This window comes from Microcebus murinus, chromosome 2, assembly GCF_040939455.1.
Source record: "Microcebus murinus isolate Inina chromosome 2, M.murinus_Inina_mat1.0, whole genome shotgun sequence".
Lineage (NCBI taxonomy): Eukaryota > Metazoa > Chordata > Mammalia > Primates > Cheirogaleidae > Microcebus > Microcebus murinus.
The window spans coordinates 91,032,533-91,048,769 of record NC_134105.1 but is presented as its reverse complement, the minus strand read 5'-3'; the positions used below and the strand labels follow the sequence as shown (position 1 = coordinate 91,048,769).

The window sequence follows — 16,237 nt, the reverse complement described above, 5'->3', positions numbered from 1 at the left end:
ATGAATTTTTCTCATAGCATACACAAACATTATTTGAGATGGATCACTGATCAGAATATAAAGGCTTTGCCTGGGCACGGTGGCTCAAGCCGGTAATCCTAGCACTCTGGGAGGCCGAGGCAGGAGGATTGCTTGAGCTCAGGAGTTAGAGACCAGCCGAGCAAGAGTGAGACCCCGTCTCTACTAAAAATAGAAAGAAATTAGCCAAACAACTAAAATAGAAAAAATCAGCCGGGTGTGGTGGCACGTGCCTGTAGTCCCAGCTACCCAGTAGGCTGAGGCAGGAGGATCCCTTGAACCCAGGAGTTAGAGGTTGCTGTAAGCTAGGCTGATGCCATGACACTCTAGCCCAGGCAAGAGACTGAGACTCTGTCTCAAAAAAAAAAAGAATATAAAGGTTAAAACTATATAACATCTAGAAGAAAACATCTAAGAATATCTTTGAAACTTTGGGGTAAACAAAGATTTCCTAGGACCCAAAAGGCACTTATAAAATTATAAGAGAATAAAATCATAAATTGGACTTTATCATAATTTTAAAACTGCTCATCTTAGCAATAAGAAAACAAAAAGGCAAGCCACAGATAGGAAAAAATATTTGTAATATGTTTGTCTGGCTAAAGACTCATATCCAGAATATATAAATATAAAAAAACAATATAAAAAGTAGGCAAAAGCCTTGAACAGATACTTCACAAAAGAACATATTGGGATGTCCAATAAGCACATAAAGAGATGTTCAACATCATTAGTTATCAGAGAACTGCAGTATAAAACCACAGTGAGATACTGCTTTACACCTACCAGAATGGCTAAAATTTAAAAGATTGATAACATTGGTTAAGAATGTAGAAGTTAGAGCTTTCATACATTACTGCTAAGACTAAAAAATGGTGCAACTACTTTGGAAAACTGTTTGGCAATTTCTGATACAGTTATATATATGCCTCAGTCAATGACCCAGCAATTCTACTCCAAGATACATACCCAAGAGAAATGAAAACATATATCTACAAAAAGACTTGAACATAAATATTCATAGCAGTTTCATTCATAATAGACCCAAACTGGAAACAACCCAAATGTCTATCAATAGGTCAATAGATAAATTGCAATATATTTACTCAGTGGTATTCAGCAATAAAAAGAAAGACCTACTGATACAAACTAAATATGGAGAAAGCTCAAAAATATAATGTACAGATGAGTACATACTGAATGATTCCATTTATGTGAAGTTCAAGAAAAGGCAAAAAGTGATTTATGATGGTAGAAATTACAGTGGTCACTCATCAGGTGATTGAATGGGGAATTAACTGGAAAGGAGAACTTTTTGGGGTCATGGAAAATATTCTATGTCTTGAGCAAGAGAATGGGTCTCAAGTGGGCATTACTTATCGATATTTGTCAAAACTTAGTAAACTGCATATTTAAAATCTATGCATTTAAAATTATATCTCAGTAAATAAAAAAGAATTTCACTTAGCATGGAAAATACTTTGTAAAAGTATGATGCCTTCTGATTAAATGAGATAATATATATAAAGTGCTTAACACAGTGTCTGAGTATCAGACATGTCAGGCAACACTATTGATCATCATGGTGGTCATCACTTTATAATATTTGTGACCATTTTCTCTTCTTGTTTGAACTGTTCCAGTATGTACTCTATCCTTGTGAATACTATTTTAGTGCTTATAGCCTTAGAATGTGTAAGGCTTGGAGGTTTCTTTGTTGAGATGAGGTCAAGGTGAAGATATTGAAACTGTTAGAAATTAACTAGTTTGAATTAGTTAATACCCTGAGGATAATTTATTTGTATCTTACAGAAGAAGCCCTTAGGATAAGAGTAAAGTAGAACATTAAGAAAAAAAACAATGTTTAATAAAAAACATGTTTAATAAATCTCTATAACTTGAGTACTTATTTAGGAATATGTTATCTGTAGAATTAAAGGTTATTATTTCTTATTTTACAATGAAACTGTTCTTAGCGTTGTGCTGCCAAGAAACAGGTTGTACCTGGAAACTTTTAAGTACAAGGGGAGTTTTAATAATAAATTAATATGTAGAAAGTAAAATCTGTTCTAGATGATCAGAAACTGAAGCCTGTAGAATATTATGAGTCTTACTCACCATAGAAGATAGTAGCTCTTTAGCAGCAGGCTTGCATTTAATTGGCCAAACTACCTATGTTATATAAGCATACATTAAGAGGGAAACTGGCACTCAATTGAGATTCTTAGTGGCACAGCAGGAGTAAAGGGAGAGAAGGAAAGTAGTGTTGAAGTCTATCACCCAAATTTAGGGCACAGTAAGACCTTTGCCTTTCATTAAGTTGTACTATGGCCTAAATAAAAGAGTTGAGATATGAAATGCTTGTCTCTTTTTTTTTTGAGACAGAGTCTCAGTCTCTTGCCTGGGTTAGAGTGCCATGGCATCAGCCTATCTCAGAGCAACCTCAAACTCCTGGACTCAGGGGATCCTCTGCCTCAGCCTCCTGGGTAGCTGGGACTACAGGCACGCGCCACCACGCCTGGCTGATTTTTTCTATTTTAGTTGTTTGGCTAATTTCTTTCTATTTTTAGTAGAGATGGGGGTCTCACTCTTGCTCAGGCTGGTCTCTAACTCCTAAGCTCAAGCAATCCTCCTGCCTTAGCCTCCCAGAGTGCTAGTATTACAGGCATGAGCCACCGTGCCCAGCCTGTCTCTCTCTCTTTTTTTTAACTATGAAGTACTTTATTGTGTTTTTAGAAAAAAAAATCCAGACACTAACAGTTCTCAACATTTGAACAACAAAGTATGTGGTTGAGGAGTTTTTGGGAGTTGGGGATACTAAGATATTAGGAAGAAATGTTGGTATCCTGCTTCACTATAGATGGATGGCATAGGCCATAAATTTGAGACTTCTGGCTGCTAAACCAGTATCAAAACCCAGTGGAATGACACTTCCTTCTAGAGTTTATTTTCCTTCCTGCTGTCTTCCCTATCCCACAGAAATGCTACCATATTAGTGGCAGCTAGCTTAGGCTCCAGTCTTCACCTTGAGTAGGACAGGGAGTGAAGCAAAGGTCATCCTGGGTTTCCATGCATTCCCTCTTCCTCTCCAGGTGGTTCTTCTGTATTCTCCTCTTCTCACTCTCCTTCCTTCTCTGGCGGCTTTTCTGAAGGTATCACTGTCACTTCAGAAATGTTTATCTCTTGAGTTGCAGCTCTGCAGGATGATTTGGAAAGGACTTTTCTTGTAGCAAATGTCCTTTCTAGCCTCCTTTCCTTCTCTCTTCTGTATAACTCTTTTCCTTTGCTCTCGAGGCTGTTAAGTAGTATTATGTTTTCTTTTAGTTTATTCACATAGCAGTTCTGTTTGTTTTCTATCTGGGAACTGTTTTTAGTCTCTCCCAGTACATATCCATGTGGACTCTTTGCATTCAGCTTGCCTGTCCAATCTCATAGAATGTGCACTGAGAAAACTAATTGCAGAGATAAATTGGTTCTTTGTGTGCATGACTGATCAAGAGCAAAGTACCTTAATTTCAGATGCCTTCAGAGAGATTTTTCTTTAACCCCTGCTTTTAAGAGGAAGATTATAAAGCATTATCATTACTTCAGGTCAGAATTATATTGCTTTTGGTCAAAAGCTGTTGTAAGATTTACAAAGTAATAGAAAAAAGTAATCTAAAGATAAATTATAAAGATCAAAGCAGTTCAAAATTAAAGTAAATTTGAGCGTAAGCATAGGTATGGTTTTAGAGTCATAAAAGAAACCATCAGACCATATATCATTATGTCTTTTTAACCATAGCTTCCAAACTAGCTTTAATTTTTATATTTTCAGTGAAAAGCAAGAGACTAAGATAGTTATTTGAGTATATTGTTCATACTTGAAAACTAGTTAAAATTGTCATGAGCAATTTCAGATTTATTACACATATAGCAATAGGATAATTTAGAGGTAGTATGGAAGGTCTTACAGCACATACTAGGTACTAGCTTTCGTTTATGTCTTCAGCTATGTTTTATTTGCTGATAATTTCCCAAACTGTGCCTTTTAACTCTGGCTTCCTTCTTCATCCATAGACCTGCATTTCCATCTAGTTGTGGAAATCTTTACCAATGATAAGTACCTTGGATACTTTAATGTGTCTCCAACTGAATTTTTAAAATTTATTTTTAAGTCTTTTCTCCAAACTGCCAAACTGCCTCTTCTTTTTTATTTTCTATATTTTGATTTATGGCTTCATTATCCACTTCTCATCATTAACTTTACCTCTGCCCTTTCCAAATTACCAACTAATATTGTAAGCTTTGAAATATTTTTCAGATCTAGCCATCTATTCCATCCCAACTGTCACTGACTATTATATGCCTTCATCACCTATCCTTTAAAAAATATTATTGTTATTATAATAAAAGTAATGGATACTTTTTTAAAAATTCAGATCCTTCAGAAGTTTATAAAGTAAAAACTTTCTTGTTCTCTCCGTTTCAAATCTACTTCTCTGAAGTACCACTATTTATGTTTGGTGTATATATTGCTAGACATTTTCTATGCATTTCTAAACATACTGAAATAATCTTAAATACCATCTCTGGCATTGACTATTAAAATAGATTCCTCACTGGTCTACCTGCTATCAGCCCTTCTCCATGCTGGCTATTGCCAGCATTATCTACCTAAATAACAAATCTTACCGTGTTTTAAAGGCCTGCGCTTGTTCCTTATTGCCTATAGGATAAGGACAAACCCCTTAGTCTTAGTGTTACACATAGAAAAGCCCTTCACAGTATCTACTCCTGGCCCAGTATCTACTCCAACCTTACTCCTTGCCACTTCTTCCTTGCTCCTTATCTCTAGAGTCACTGTTTCCTGGATTGGTCATTTCTCATTATATCTCACTACCATTGTACATACGCTCAATCTCTCCTCCACCCGGAAAGTTTCTACTCATCCTTCAATACCCTGCTCATCTGCTGTCTCCTTTATAAGGAGTCTTTCCTAGTTTTCCTAACAAGAGATAATGACTTTCTCTTCTCTGTTCCTTCATTACATCAAACATATCTTTTTGTTTGTTTGATTGGAGTTTAAAAAAATTTTTTTTTGATCTATTTATATGTCTCTCCCTTAGTTCCATGTAACAAAAGCAGGGCTCTTGTCTTAGTCATCATTCTATGTTCAATTCTCTGACTAGTCCATAATAAGCACTTAATAAATATTGGTAAATAGACATGTCTGTAGTTTAGAATAGCTGCTTTAAAAGCTTATCTAAGTTAAAGAAAATAAAATTTTACACTCCTCATTTCTTGAAATTTTTAAGCCATTTTCCATAACTATTTTTCAAGTTTTTCTTAAAGATACTATTTTTTTTTTACCTTTAAGGATGGTAGGGTCGGGCGCAGTGGCTCACGCCTGTAATCCTAGCACTCTGGGAGGCCCAGGTGAGAGGATTGCTCAAGGTCAGGAGTTCAAAACCAGCCTGAGTGAGACCCCATTTCTACTATAAAAAAAATAAAAAGAAATTAATTGGCTAACTAATATATATATACATAAATTAGCCAGGCATGGGGGCTCATACCTGTAGTCCCAGCTACTCGAGAGGCTGAGGCAGTAGAATTGCTTGAGTCTAGGAGTTTGGGGTTGCTGTGAGCTAGGCTGATGCCATGGCACTCACTCTAGCCTGGGCAACAAAGCGAGACTCTGTCTCAAAAAAAAAAAAAAAAGTATGGTAGCACAATTCCATCATGAACTTATTTCTTAACTTATATTATAAAATAACTCAGCTTTTAGTGGAATACTATATAATAATTAAAAATATTAGATCTGAATGGAGACAGGAAGAAATGTACAATGTGTATTATGAAGTAAAAAGTGAGTTACATAACAGTTCGATCTTATTTTTGAGAAAAATGGAGTCAGTATATTATGCATAAAAATAAAATCCTGAGAAAAATAAATAATTATCTTTATTATTTTATTCTCCAAACATATATATTATTTTCTATTGCATAACTCTGTTGTGTTTCCATTTTTGTACACTGAGGTTGTACTTTTCTAATCAGAAAAAAAGAAAATAAAAGACCAAAACAAAACAAATTACCCCTCAGTTTTTAATCTTTTATATTCTTCTTAGAAGAGTAAAGTCTGGGTAGCAGAATTTTTGTTGTTTTGTTTGTTTTTAGTTTATCCAGAAAATTATAAAATATCTTTAAGTCAAAACTAAAATGTGAGTTTGAAGACATTTTAACTCTATATATCAGATCAGTTCAATTAACAAGTATTTTAGTGCCTACTTTGGGTTGTACAATATTGTAGTAGAATATGAAAGATATGGTTTCTATTGGGCAATAAGTTACAGCCTTTGCTAAGTAGCAGAAATTCCTGAGTAATAGTTTGCAAAGGAGATAAAATAAGTATTAATCTTATAATTTATTTTACGTACATTTTCCTTAAACTGAAAATCTTCCCTTATATTTTGGGGTTAAAAATTAGGAAATGAAAAATTAGTTTGCTTTAAAGTTAATTGGAAAGGATATTTGCTGGTAGGTAGGACATGAAAATAAAAAATAAAGTAGCATACGGAAGATTTTAAAAATGATTAAATAGCAAAGATTTTTAATATAAAGTCCTAAAGTATCATTTTCTAATAAGTGTGCCATACGTGTTTACCTCCTAAATTGTCACTTAGATTATTAGATAGTGAAAATTTAGTTACATAGTTGCTATTCAAAAAATGCTTTTCTTGACTTACCAAATTGATATTTTCTATAAGTTTTACTGAATAATTGTTAACTGAATATCTTTGATTATATCTATTGAATGGTTACCAATATACTAAATATCATGTTGGGGTTTAAAGCTTCTGGGTTCTAAAGCTCATTGAAAACAATTAGGCATATTTTGTCTCCTTTATCTATAAAATGAAACAGAATTTTAATATTAAGGACTTGGTTTAAGTATTAAACAGTTTTCTTCTGAAAACTAGATAGTCTTTTTTATGATGGTGATTCCACTGTGTTTGCCACATTTTCTTTGCTTCCTACTGAAGAAGCTCTTAGTGCACTTGCAAAGAGCATAAGGAGTCATGTCAGAGGTCATCTATTTGAGTCCATTTTCCCACAGCTGCCTGGTGCGAGTGATCTTTTACTGTGTTTTAAAAAAATGGGCAAGGATTAGAGAGGATTAGAAAGAATATTACCCTCCTGAATATAGGCCCAAGGCACTAAGGGGAGAGAACCCAACCAGGCAGCAAATGGGCTTTGCTTGACCAGGACACAACCTCTGTTGCATTCCTTTAAGAAACTGAATGGGAAATGTTAAGTCCCCAAACTGGATTAGTAAATAATCTCATAGTTTGTGACATCTGCTAAAATAAATCGATGCATAGACTGCATTCTTACACTTTGAGGACAGAGCCAAAGACATCAAGAGTAAGAATAATTAATGAAAGATGGGTGTTAAGCTCAGTAATTGTTGAAAGCCATTTTAGATGTATTAATATTTGAAGAGTACATACATATTGATTAATAACCTATGGCTTAAATTTTGAAACCATTACATCTTTTTGTTTTTAAGATTCTTCCTGGAGTCATTGATTATAGCAGTTTTACAAAGTGTTTCACAAATTCAGCTCTTTAATTTATATTATCTCATTTGTTCATATAACAACCTGGGGAACCAGCATTTGAAATGTGCAAATATATCTTGTGAGACACTCTGGAAGGTTTCTGTTTTTATATTTTATTACAGAAGTTAATGTGATTTGGACCTTATGACATAATTTTATATCAAGTTGTTTGGAATGAAAGAAGTTATTTCAAACTTATTCTAGAAGGGGAAGTGCATTCTGGGCCTCAGTCTTTGGAGAAAGTATTTAGCTAATTAAAAATTTTTTTAAAGGTGTTGTTTTAAGTTGACTATTTTAGTAAAGTAGAGTAAATTGATGTACAAATGGTCAATTTTGTAGCTTTCTTCATGTAATTAGTATTATACATCTGATTAGTACAATAACTATGATTATACCGCTTTTGTTACAAATTATAATATTAGGACAAGTATTTTCTTCAAGAGTTTAAGATAGAATTTAGTTTCACATGTGAAGAACCGACAGACTATGACTTCTTTAGCAGGCACATTAAATGCATTTTGCTCTTTGCTCTCTTGGTTCAGTGCCCTGTGTTTGTGAATATATCCTCCTGTTCTTCTCACCCCACCCAAGTCTGCTCATCCACATTCTACTCATTTTTAAATATCAATTCAAATTCCATTAAGTGGTTTATTTTTAGCCCCTAAATCATCATACATCCTAAACATGGAATTATCATATGACCCAATGATTCTACACCAAAATATTTATCCAAGAGAAATGAAGACATATGTTGACACCAAAACTTGTACGTAAATGTTTATAACAGCATTATTCATAATAGCCAGAAGGTGAAAACAACCAAATGTGTGTCAACTGATGAATGGATAAACAAAATATATATTCCATACAGTAGAATATTATTTGGCCCTAAAAAAGAGTGAGGTACAAAGACCAATACATACTGCAGCCTGGGTGAACCTTGAAAACATCATGCTAAGTGAAAGAAACCAGTCACAAAAGACCACATATTATATAATTCCATTTGTACGAAATACCCACAATAGGCAAATCTGTAAAGACAGAAAATAGGTTAGTGGTTGCTTAAGGGGAGTGAGGAGAAGAGGATGATAACTAAAAGGTACAGGATTTCCTTCTGAGGTGATGAAAATGTTCTGAAGTTGTGGTGATAGTTACACATATCTGTGAATATACTAAAAATCATTGAACTGAATTCTTTAAATGTATGAATTCTAAGGTATGTGAATTAATATATCAATAAAGCTATTAGATAAAAGCTAAATTAAAAAATGAATACCTCCTATGCATATTCCTACATACTATATACATTGTTTATACCTCTAATATAGCACTCACCACAGTCTAATTATAATTATTTACTTAAGAAATCTGTCTTTCCCATTATGAAACTCCGGAGAACAGACAGGGTATTCTTTGGTATTCCTTAAAAAGCTTAGTGCTTTGAACACTGTAAATATTAATTAATTGAACTTTCTACAATTAAGTTTTTTCACCTGTAAAATAAGAGAAAAAAGAATTGAGTTGTCACAAGTATTGTTCCAAAATTATATTTTATAATTTTTACATTTAACTCTTTTTTGGAAAAATAAATGCTCTCACATTATTTCTTCAGCGTGAGTTTCCATTTTGTATTTAGCAAGATCACACATAAGCCATTTGTCACCTTATTTTTACCTACAGAAATATTCTGGGTTTTGGAATTTGCATATATAAGCATTTTATACAGATGTTATCAGTAGAACCTTCATGTCATTTCAACTAGTTAAAATTTTTTTTATCAATTTGACTTCATAACATTTTGAATCCATGTTTTTGTGGGTATTTGAATTTAACACCATTTTTCTTTTTTCTGTTGTGTGTATATGTGTTATTCTTGCAGTATTTACTAGAGATGAAAAGTTTAATTTTGCCTCCAGAACACATTCTGAAACGAGGTGATAGTGAAGCAATTGCTTATGCTTTCTTTCATCTTCAGCACTGGAAGCGAATAGAAGGTGCTCTTAATCTGTTACAGTGTACATGGGAAGGCAGTAAGTATTCTTTTCCAAATATAGCCCTAATTTCTTTATTCATTGCATTCATAGGCAGGTTTTTTAAATGAGATTGTCTGAGTTACCATAAGGATTTGTTGTTCAGATTGGTTTCAAAGTGAATTCAGTGGCATTATATTTGCTTTATTGGTAGAAGAAATAATGTATTCATATTGATGCCACATTTTCAAAAAGCCAAACGAGAAACTGTTATGGTATTCTATCATATATTCATTTAAGTTACATATTTGTAAGAAAAGAAAATGAAAAGTTAGTTCTTTGGCTTATAAACTTTTTAATGTGTGGTTGAGCTATTCTTATATTTTAAAAATTGGTCTGGTTTGGTTTTATTTTCAGATGTGCACAACATGAAACTGTTTTCCTCACAACTAAATAACTCTGTTCATTTTATTGTAAAATATTTATAACATAATATTGACCATTTTAATCATTTTTAAGTGTATGGTTCAGTGGCATTACGTACATTTACAGTGTTGTACAACCATCACCACCATCCATCTCCAGAACTTTTTCTTCATCCCAAACTGAGATTCTGTACCCATTAAATATGTGACAATAACTCCCTAGTTCTTCCTACCTCTTGCCCCTGGCAGCCACTATTCTACTTTCTGTCTCTATGAGTTAGACTACTCTAGGTACATCATGTAAGTGGAATCATGCAATATTTGTTCTTTTGTGTATGGTTTATTTCACTTAGCATAGTATCCTCAAGGTTCATTCATCTATGTTGTAGATGTGTCAGAATTGTATTACTTTTTAAAGCTGAATAATATTAATATTTCATTGTATGTATATACCACATTTGTTTATCTGTCAGTTAACATTTGCATTGTTTCCACCTTTTGGCTATTGTGAATAGTGCTGCTGTGAACATTGGTATACAAATATCTGTTTGAGTTTCTGCTTTCAATTCTTTTGGGTATATATCCAGAAGTAGAATTGCTAGATCATAAAATTCTATGTTTAATTTTTGAAGAACCATAATAGTGTTTTCCATAGCAGCTATATTATTTTACATTCCCATCAGCAATGCACAAAAGTTCCAGTTTTCCCAGATCTTTGACAACAATTGTTATTTCTTTTTGGTAAGACCCATCCTAATGGGTGTGAAGTGGAATCTCATTGTAGTTTTGTTTTGCATTTCCCTAATAATTAGTGATGTTGAACTATTGGCTATTTTTATATCTTCTATGCAGAATAATTTGGACTGGTTTTATCTAACTACCACATCTTTTATTTGTTACTTCTTATAACCTCCAAAAAAGTGAAGAAACTTCAGCCGGGTGCAGTAGCTCACTCCAGTAATCCCAGCACTTTGAGAAGTTGAGGCAGGAGGATCCCTTGAGCCCTGGGGTTTGAGGTTGCAGTGAGCTATGATGATGCCCACAGCCCTCTAGCCTGGTTGACAGAGCAAGACCCAGTCTCAAAAAAAAAAAAGAAAGAAAGAAAGAAAAAGGAAAGAAAGTGAAGAAGCATAATCAAAATATTTTCTCATTTGGATTTGTACAATAATTCTCTAGGAAAGTATACCACAGCTATTGATAAAAATTCAATGCTCATTCACTAAAATTGTTTAACCACCTGTTCCCAAACTTTGCATTGTGGCACCTTGGGATGTTGTAGCAGTTCATAAGAGTGATGGTGGTCATTTGAAAATGAAATAAAATTATTTTTCTCTAATTTATATGTATTTTTTTCAAATTGTTGCTAAATTATTAGAACATAAATGTTTTAAGTTGTTTGGACTCACTACTTAATAAGTGGAATTATTAGATATTTCTTTGAGCCTAGGGCATTATAAAAAACTTTTGAGAAATGAAGAGAAATTTGAGAAATGTGTCCTTTAATCAAGAAAATTTGGGAACCCCTGCATTAACCATTTGCTAAGGGCCAGACACTGACAATATAAAGATTAATAAAACTGGGATTAGGTACTCAAGGAGCTGAATGTCTTTGAGTAATTAGACTTGCTTTTTCTCCAGTAGGTAAGCTCCTCAAAGGTACTCTACTCCTTTCACTTTATATGTGTCTTCACTGCCTGGCATTCTGCTTGGCACACAGGAAGTTTTCAAGCATATGATTTATACTGTATTTCGTGAATCTTGACAAATTATTTACTAGTGTTATCACTGATTTGCTTATGACTTTGGACAAATAAATACTCTTTATTGTGGCAAAATAAAATCTATATTTTGACACAAGCTTATAGAGCCAACCACTGAAGGAAAAATAAAAACCTTATCACAATTTTGATGAGTACAGCAGGTCCTCAAATAATAATATTTCATTCAATATCATTTTGTTACAATGTTGATGAGGAAAAATATTGATTCCCAGACAGGGCCACTGATGGTGTGGAGTTCACATGTTCTCCCCATGTGTTTGTGGGTTTTCTCTGGGTACTCCAATTTCTTCCCACATCTCAAAGATGTACACATTAGGTTAATTGGTATGTCCAAATTGTCCAAATATGAGTGATGTGGTGTAGGTGTAAGTGCACCCTATAATGGAATGGCATGCTATCCAGGGTTGGCTTCTGCATTGAACCCTGAGCTGCTGGGATAGGCTCCAGCCACTCTCAACTCTGAACTGGAATAATTGGGTAAATAATTATCTTACTTGTTTTTATAATCTTTCTTAAATGTGTGTATAGCTCACATTTATTTCAATGTTTAATATTAGAAGTGCTTTGATCTTTATTTACAAGTTTGGTGATTTTTTTTTTTTTTGACTAGAAATATGCCATAGGAACTTAACTCTTATTTGGCCTATGGTAAAATGGATTTTATTATATTAATATATTGTTTTGCTTAAAGTCGCAGTTTTTAAGAACCTACTGATGGTGTTAACTGAGGACTTAGTGTACTTAGCTAATGGAATAGATCAATAGGATTTCTTCTTTAATAAATCTGCAAGAGTTGGTGATAATCTAGATCAGGGGTGGACAAACTTTTTCTATAAAGGGTCAGATAGTATTTACTATTATTTAATTTTAGGCTTTGTGGGCCATACTGTTTTCATCACAACTACTCAATTCTTATAACACAAAAGCAGCCTTAGACAATATGTAAATGAATGGCATGGCAGTATTCCAATAAAATTTTATTTATAAAAGCAGATAGTGGGCCAGATCTGGCCAAAGTGCCATACTTTGATAACCCCTGATCTAGATTAAAGATCTACTCATTGAAAACTTTGGTGAACCTCATATGTGAAGTTAGGAGTCACTGAGAACTCTTTTAGGTTGCCAAAAGTAGTGGCCACAACAAGTATACACATGGTAATTTTATAAATATTCCTGTAAGAAGTGGAATTCATACCTCTGGAGTTGACATTTATGGTTTGTAATAAGGAGAATAAAACAAAAAAGGACCCAGCCCGTCTTATCATCTACTGCTCCCTTTAGTTTTACTCCAGCCAGACTAGACCATTCATTGTTATCTAAATAAATCTTATTCTTCCCCTTATTCATTCTTTTGATTACTTTGTTTCTTCCATCTAAAATGTCTCTCTAAAAAAAAATAAAATACTCTGTGAAAATAGTCTCTATGTGAAATATGTCTCCAAAATAGCTTTGATCTGTGGTATAGGATGGTGAGATGGAATTGAATGTCAACACATGTATTTTTTTCTCAGCTTTTAGAATGATTCCATATCCATTAGAAAAAGGACATCTATTTTACCCTTATCCCAGCTGCACAGAGACTGCTGATAGAGAGCTGTTACCTAGTAAGTAAATATTTCAGTTTTCCTAAACTTAAAAGTAATTATTAGATTATTTTCCATAGTATTCTCCATTTTTAAAGTGCCTTTGGTTGAAATTCAGGACACTGTTTAAATACTGTTGTAGCCACTTCTGGGATGTAGTTGCATAATTCAATTCATTTCCACATACTTACTGAGTAAAACCCAGCGCTACATGCAATGAAGCACATCAAGATTAAAGATATTCATGGTAGCGCATGCCTGTAGTCCCAGCTACTCGGGAGGCTGAGGCAGTAGGATCGCTGAGCCCCGGAGATTGAGGTTGCTGTGAGCCAGGCTAATGCCACGGCACTCACTCTAGCCTGGGCAACAAAGTGAGACTCTGTCTCAAAAAAAAAAAAAAAAAAAAAAAAAAAGATTAAAGATATTTAAAAAGCAGTTATCTTATAAACATTTAGAAAAGAAATAATACCAATCCTTCACAAACTTTTAGAAAATAAAGGAGGGGGAATACGCCCCAACTCATTTGATGACAGCAGTATTACCCTTATATCAAAATCAGACAAAGATATTATAAGAAAAGAAAACGATAAAACAATAGCACTCATGAATATAAGCACAAACATCTTCAACAAAATCTTAAGCAAACTGGATCCAGCAACATATAAAAAGGATTATATACAATGACCACATGGGATTTCCCTCACAAATGCATGGTTGGTTTAACATCTGAAACTGTAATCACCATGTTAATAGAATAAAGGACAATAGATGCAGAAAAAACATTTGACAAAATCCAGCTCCAATTAATGATTTAAAAAACACTCAAAGCCAGGCACAGTGGCTCACGCCTGTAATCCTAGCACTCTGGGAGGCCAAGGTGGGCGGATTGCTTGAGGTCAGGAGTTCGAAACCAGCCTGAGCAAGAGCGAGATGCCGTCTCTACTATAAATAGAAAGAAATTAATTGGCCAACTAATACATATAGAAAAAATTAGCCTGGCATGGTGGCGCATGCCTGTAGTCCCAGCTACTTGGGAGGCTGAGGCAGGAGGATTGCTTGAACTCAGGAGTTTGAGGTTGCTGTGAGCTGGGCTGATGCCACGGCACTCACTCTAACCTGGGCAACAAAGCGAGACTCTGTCTCAAAAAAAATAAAATAAAATAAAAATAAAAAGTAAAAAACACTCAAAAACTACAAATAGAAGGGAACTTCCTCAACTTGATAAAACATCTATGAAAAAATCCACAGTTAATATCATACTTAATGATGAAAGACTGAATGCTTTCCACCTAAGATCAGGAATAAGATAAGGATGTCTTTTTTCACCACTTCTATTCAACATTGTACTAGAGATTCTAACCATTGTAATGAGGCAAGAAAAATAAATAAAAGGCATTCATATTGGAAAGGAAGAAGTAAAACTGCCTTTATTCACAGATGGCATGATCCTCTATGCAGGAAATTGTAAGAAATTCATAAAAATACTACTGGAACTAATTAACAAATTCAACAGAGTTGTAGGTTATAAGACCAATATACAAAAATTAATTATATATCTGTATACCAACAATGAACAATCTGAAAATGAAATTTATAAAATTATTCTAACCACAGTAGCATCAAAAAGGAACAAACTACTTAGGAATACATTTTAAAAAAGAAATATAACACTCGTACACTAAAAACTACAAAGTATTGCTGAGAGAAATTAAAGAAAATCTAAATAAATGGAGACACAATCCATGTTGATGGATTACAAGACTCAATATTATTTAGATGACAGTTGTCCCCAAATTGATCTATAGAGTCACTACAATTCCTATCAAAATCTCAGAATGGACTTTGTGAAAAATGACAAGCTGATTCTAAACTTTATACGGAAAGCTAAAGGACCCAGAATAGCCAAAACAATCTTTACAAAGAAGAACGAAGTTGGAAGGGCTACACTTCCCTATTTGAAAAAGAGCAGTCAAAGAATTAGGAGGAGAACCAGAAATATATAGGGTTATGATTGCTGAGAATGTTTCAGTCTAGTTCTTGACTTCAGGAAGCCAAACTTCTCAAAAGAATAGTCTACACTTTGTTTCTCAGCTGCCTTATTACTCTTTTTCTCAGTGAGCTGGTAAATTCCTGTTTTAATTTTTTTTTAATGATTTAACTGAGAAGTAAGCCTGCTGCAGGTTGCAAACACTACTACCATATTTCCTTATATGATGTAAACTTGTGCCAGTTTTTACAATACTGAGCCATTAGAACTGACATCTAGGAAGGAAAGTTGCAGTTTTACAATCATTAAACTTACTGAGCTGAGAAGTTCAGATAGATGAAAATTTAGGAGGAGAGATTATAACAAGTTGAGTATGCTGGTATTTTTCTCCCAGTGTCTTTTATTTTCCTCCATCTGCTGAGATAAGTGATTGCTGCTTTCTCTGAATTCTCAAAATGCTTTAGTGTGCTTCTTAATCTCCCCTTTTAGATTGTAAACTCTTTGAAGGCCAAGACTCTCCTTGTTGTCCCTGTATCTCTATAATGTTTGCTACAAAAATTGATATTCAATAAATATTCTTTGAGTTAGTAAAATTCATTTGTTTATTCTTATAAACAAGTCTTATACATTGTAAATACTGAACAAAAATGTGAATTATCAGTTCCCTTTTCCTCCTTACCTATTCTGAACTCCTAGGCTGCTCACAGGCTAATAGAAAGACAGACAGACAATGTGTTAAGTGCTGTATGTATGGAATAGATTATAAGAAAGCTTGATGTGGGAGGATCTCTCTAGGAGGTCAAGAGTGATTCTCAATTTTCTGAGTTGGGTGCCTTGGGAAATGGTAATCTATCATACAGCAGGATGAG

The 16,237-nt window shown here is 33.9% G+C and overlaps 1 protein-coding gene across 5 annotated transcripts in view; it reads left to right on the top strand.

Moving 5' to 3' along the window:
• The window catches only part of ST7L (suppression of tumorigenicity 7 like), an 80,370-nt gene that overhangs the window by 43,169 nt on the left and 20,964 nt on the right, over positions 1 to 16,237 (top strand). For all 5 annotated transcript variants that reach the window (XM_012778486.3, XM_020282353.2, XM_020282349.2 and 2 more), the window contains 2 exons: positions 9,502 to 9,652; positions 13,310 to 13,402. In XM_012778486.3, coding sequence (XP_012633940.1) covers positions 9,502 to 9,652; positions 13,310 to 13,402 — 244 coding nt within the window. The remainder of the gene's footprint in view (positions 1 to 9,501; positions 9,653 to 13,309; positions 13,403 to 16,237) is intronic.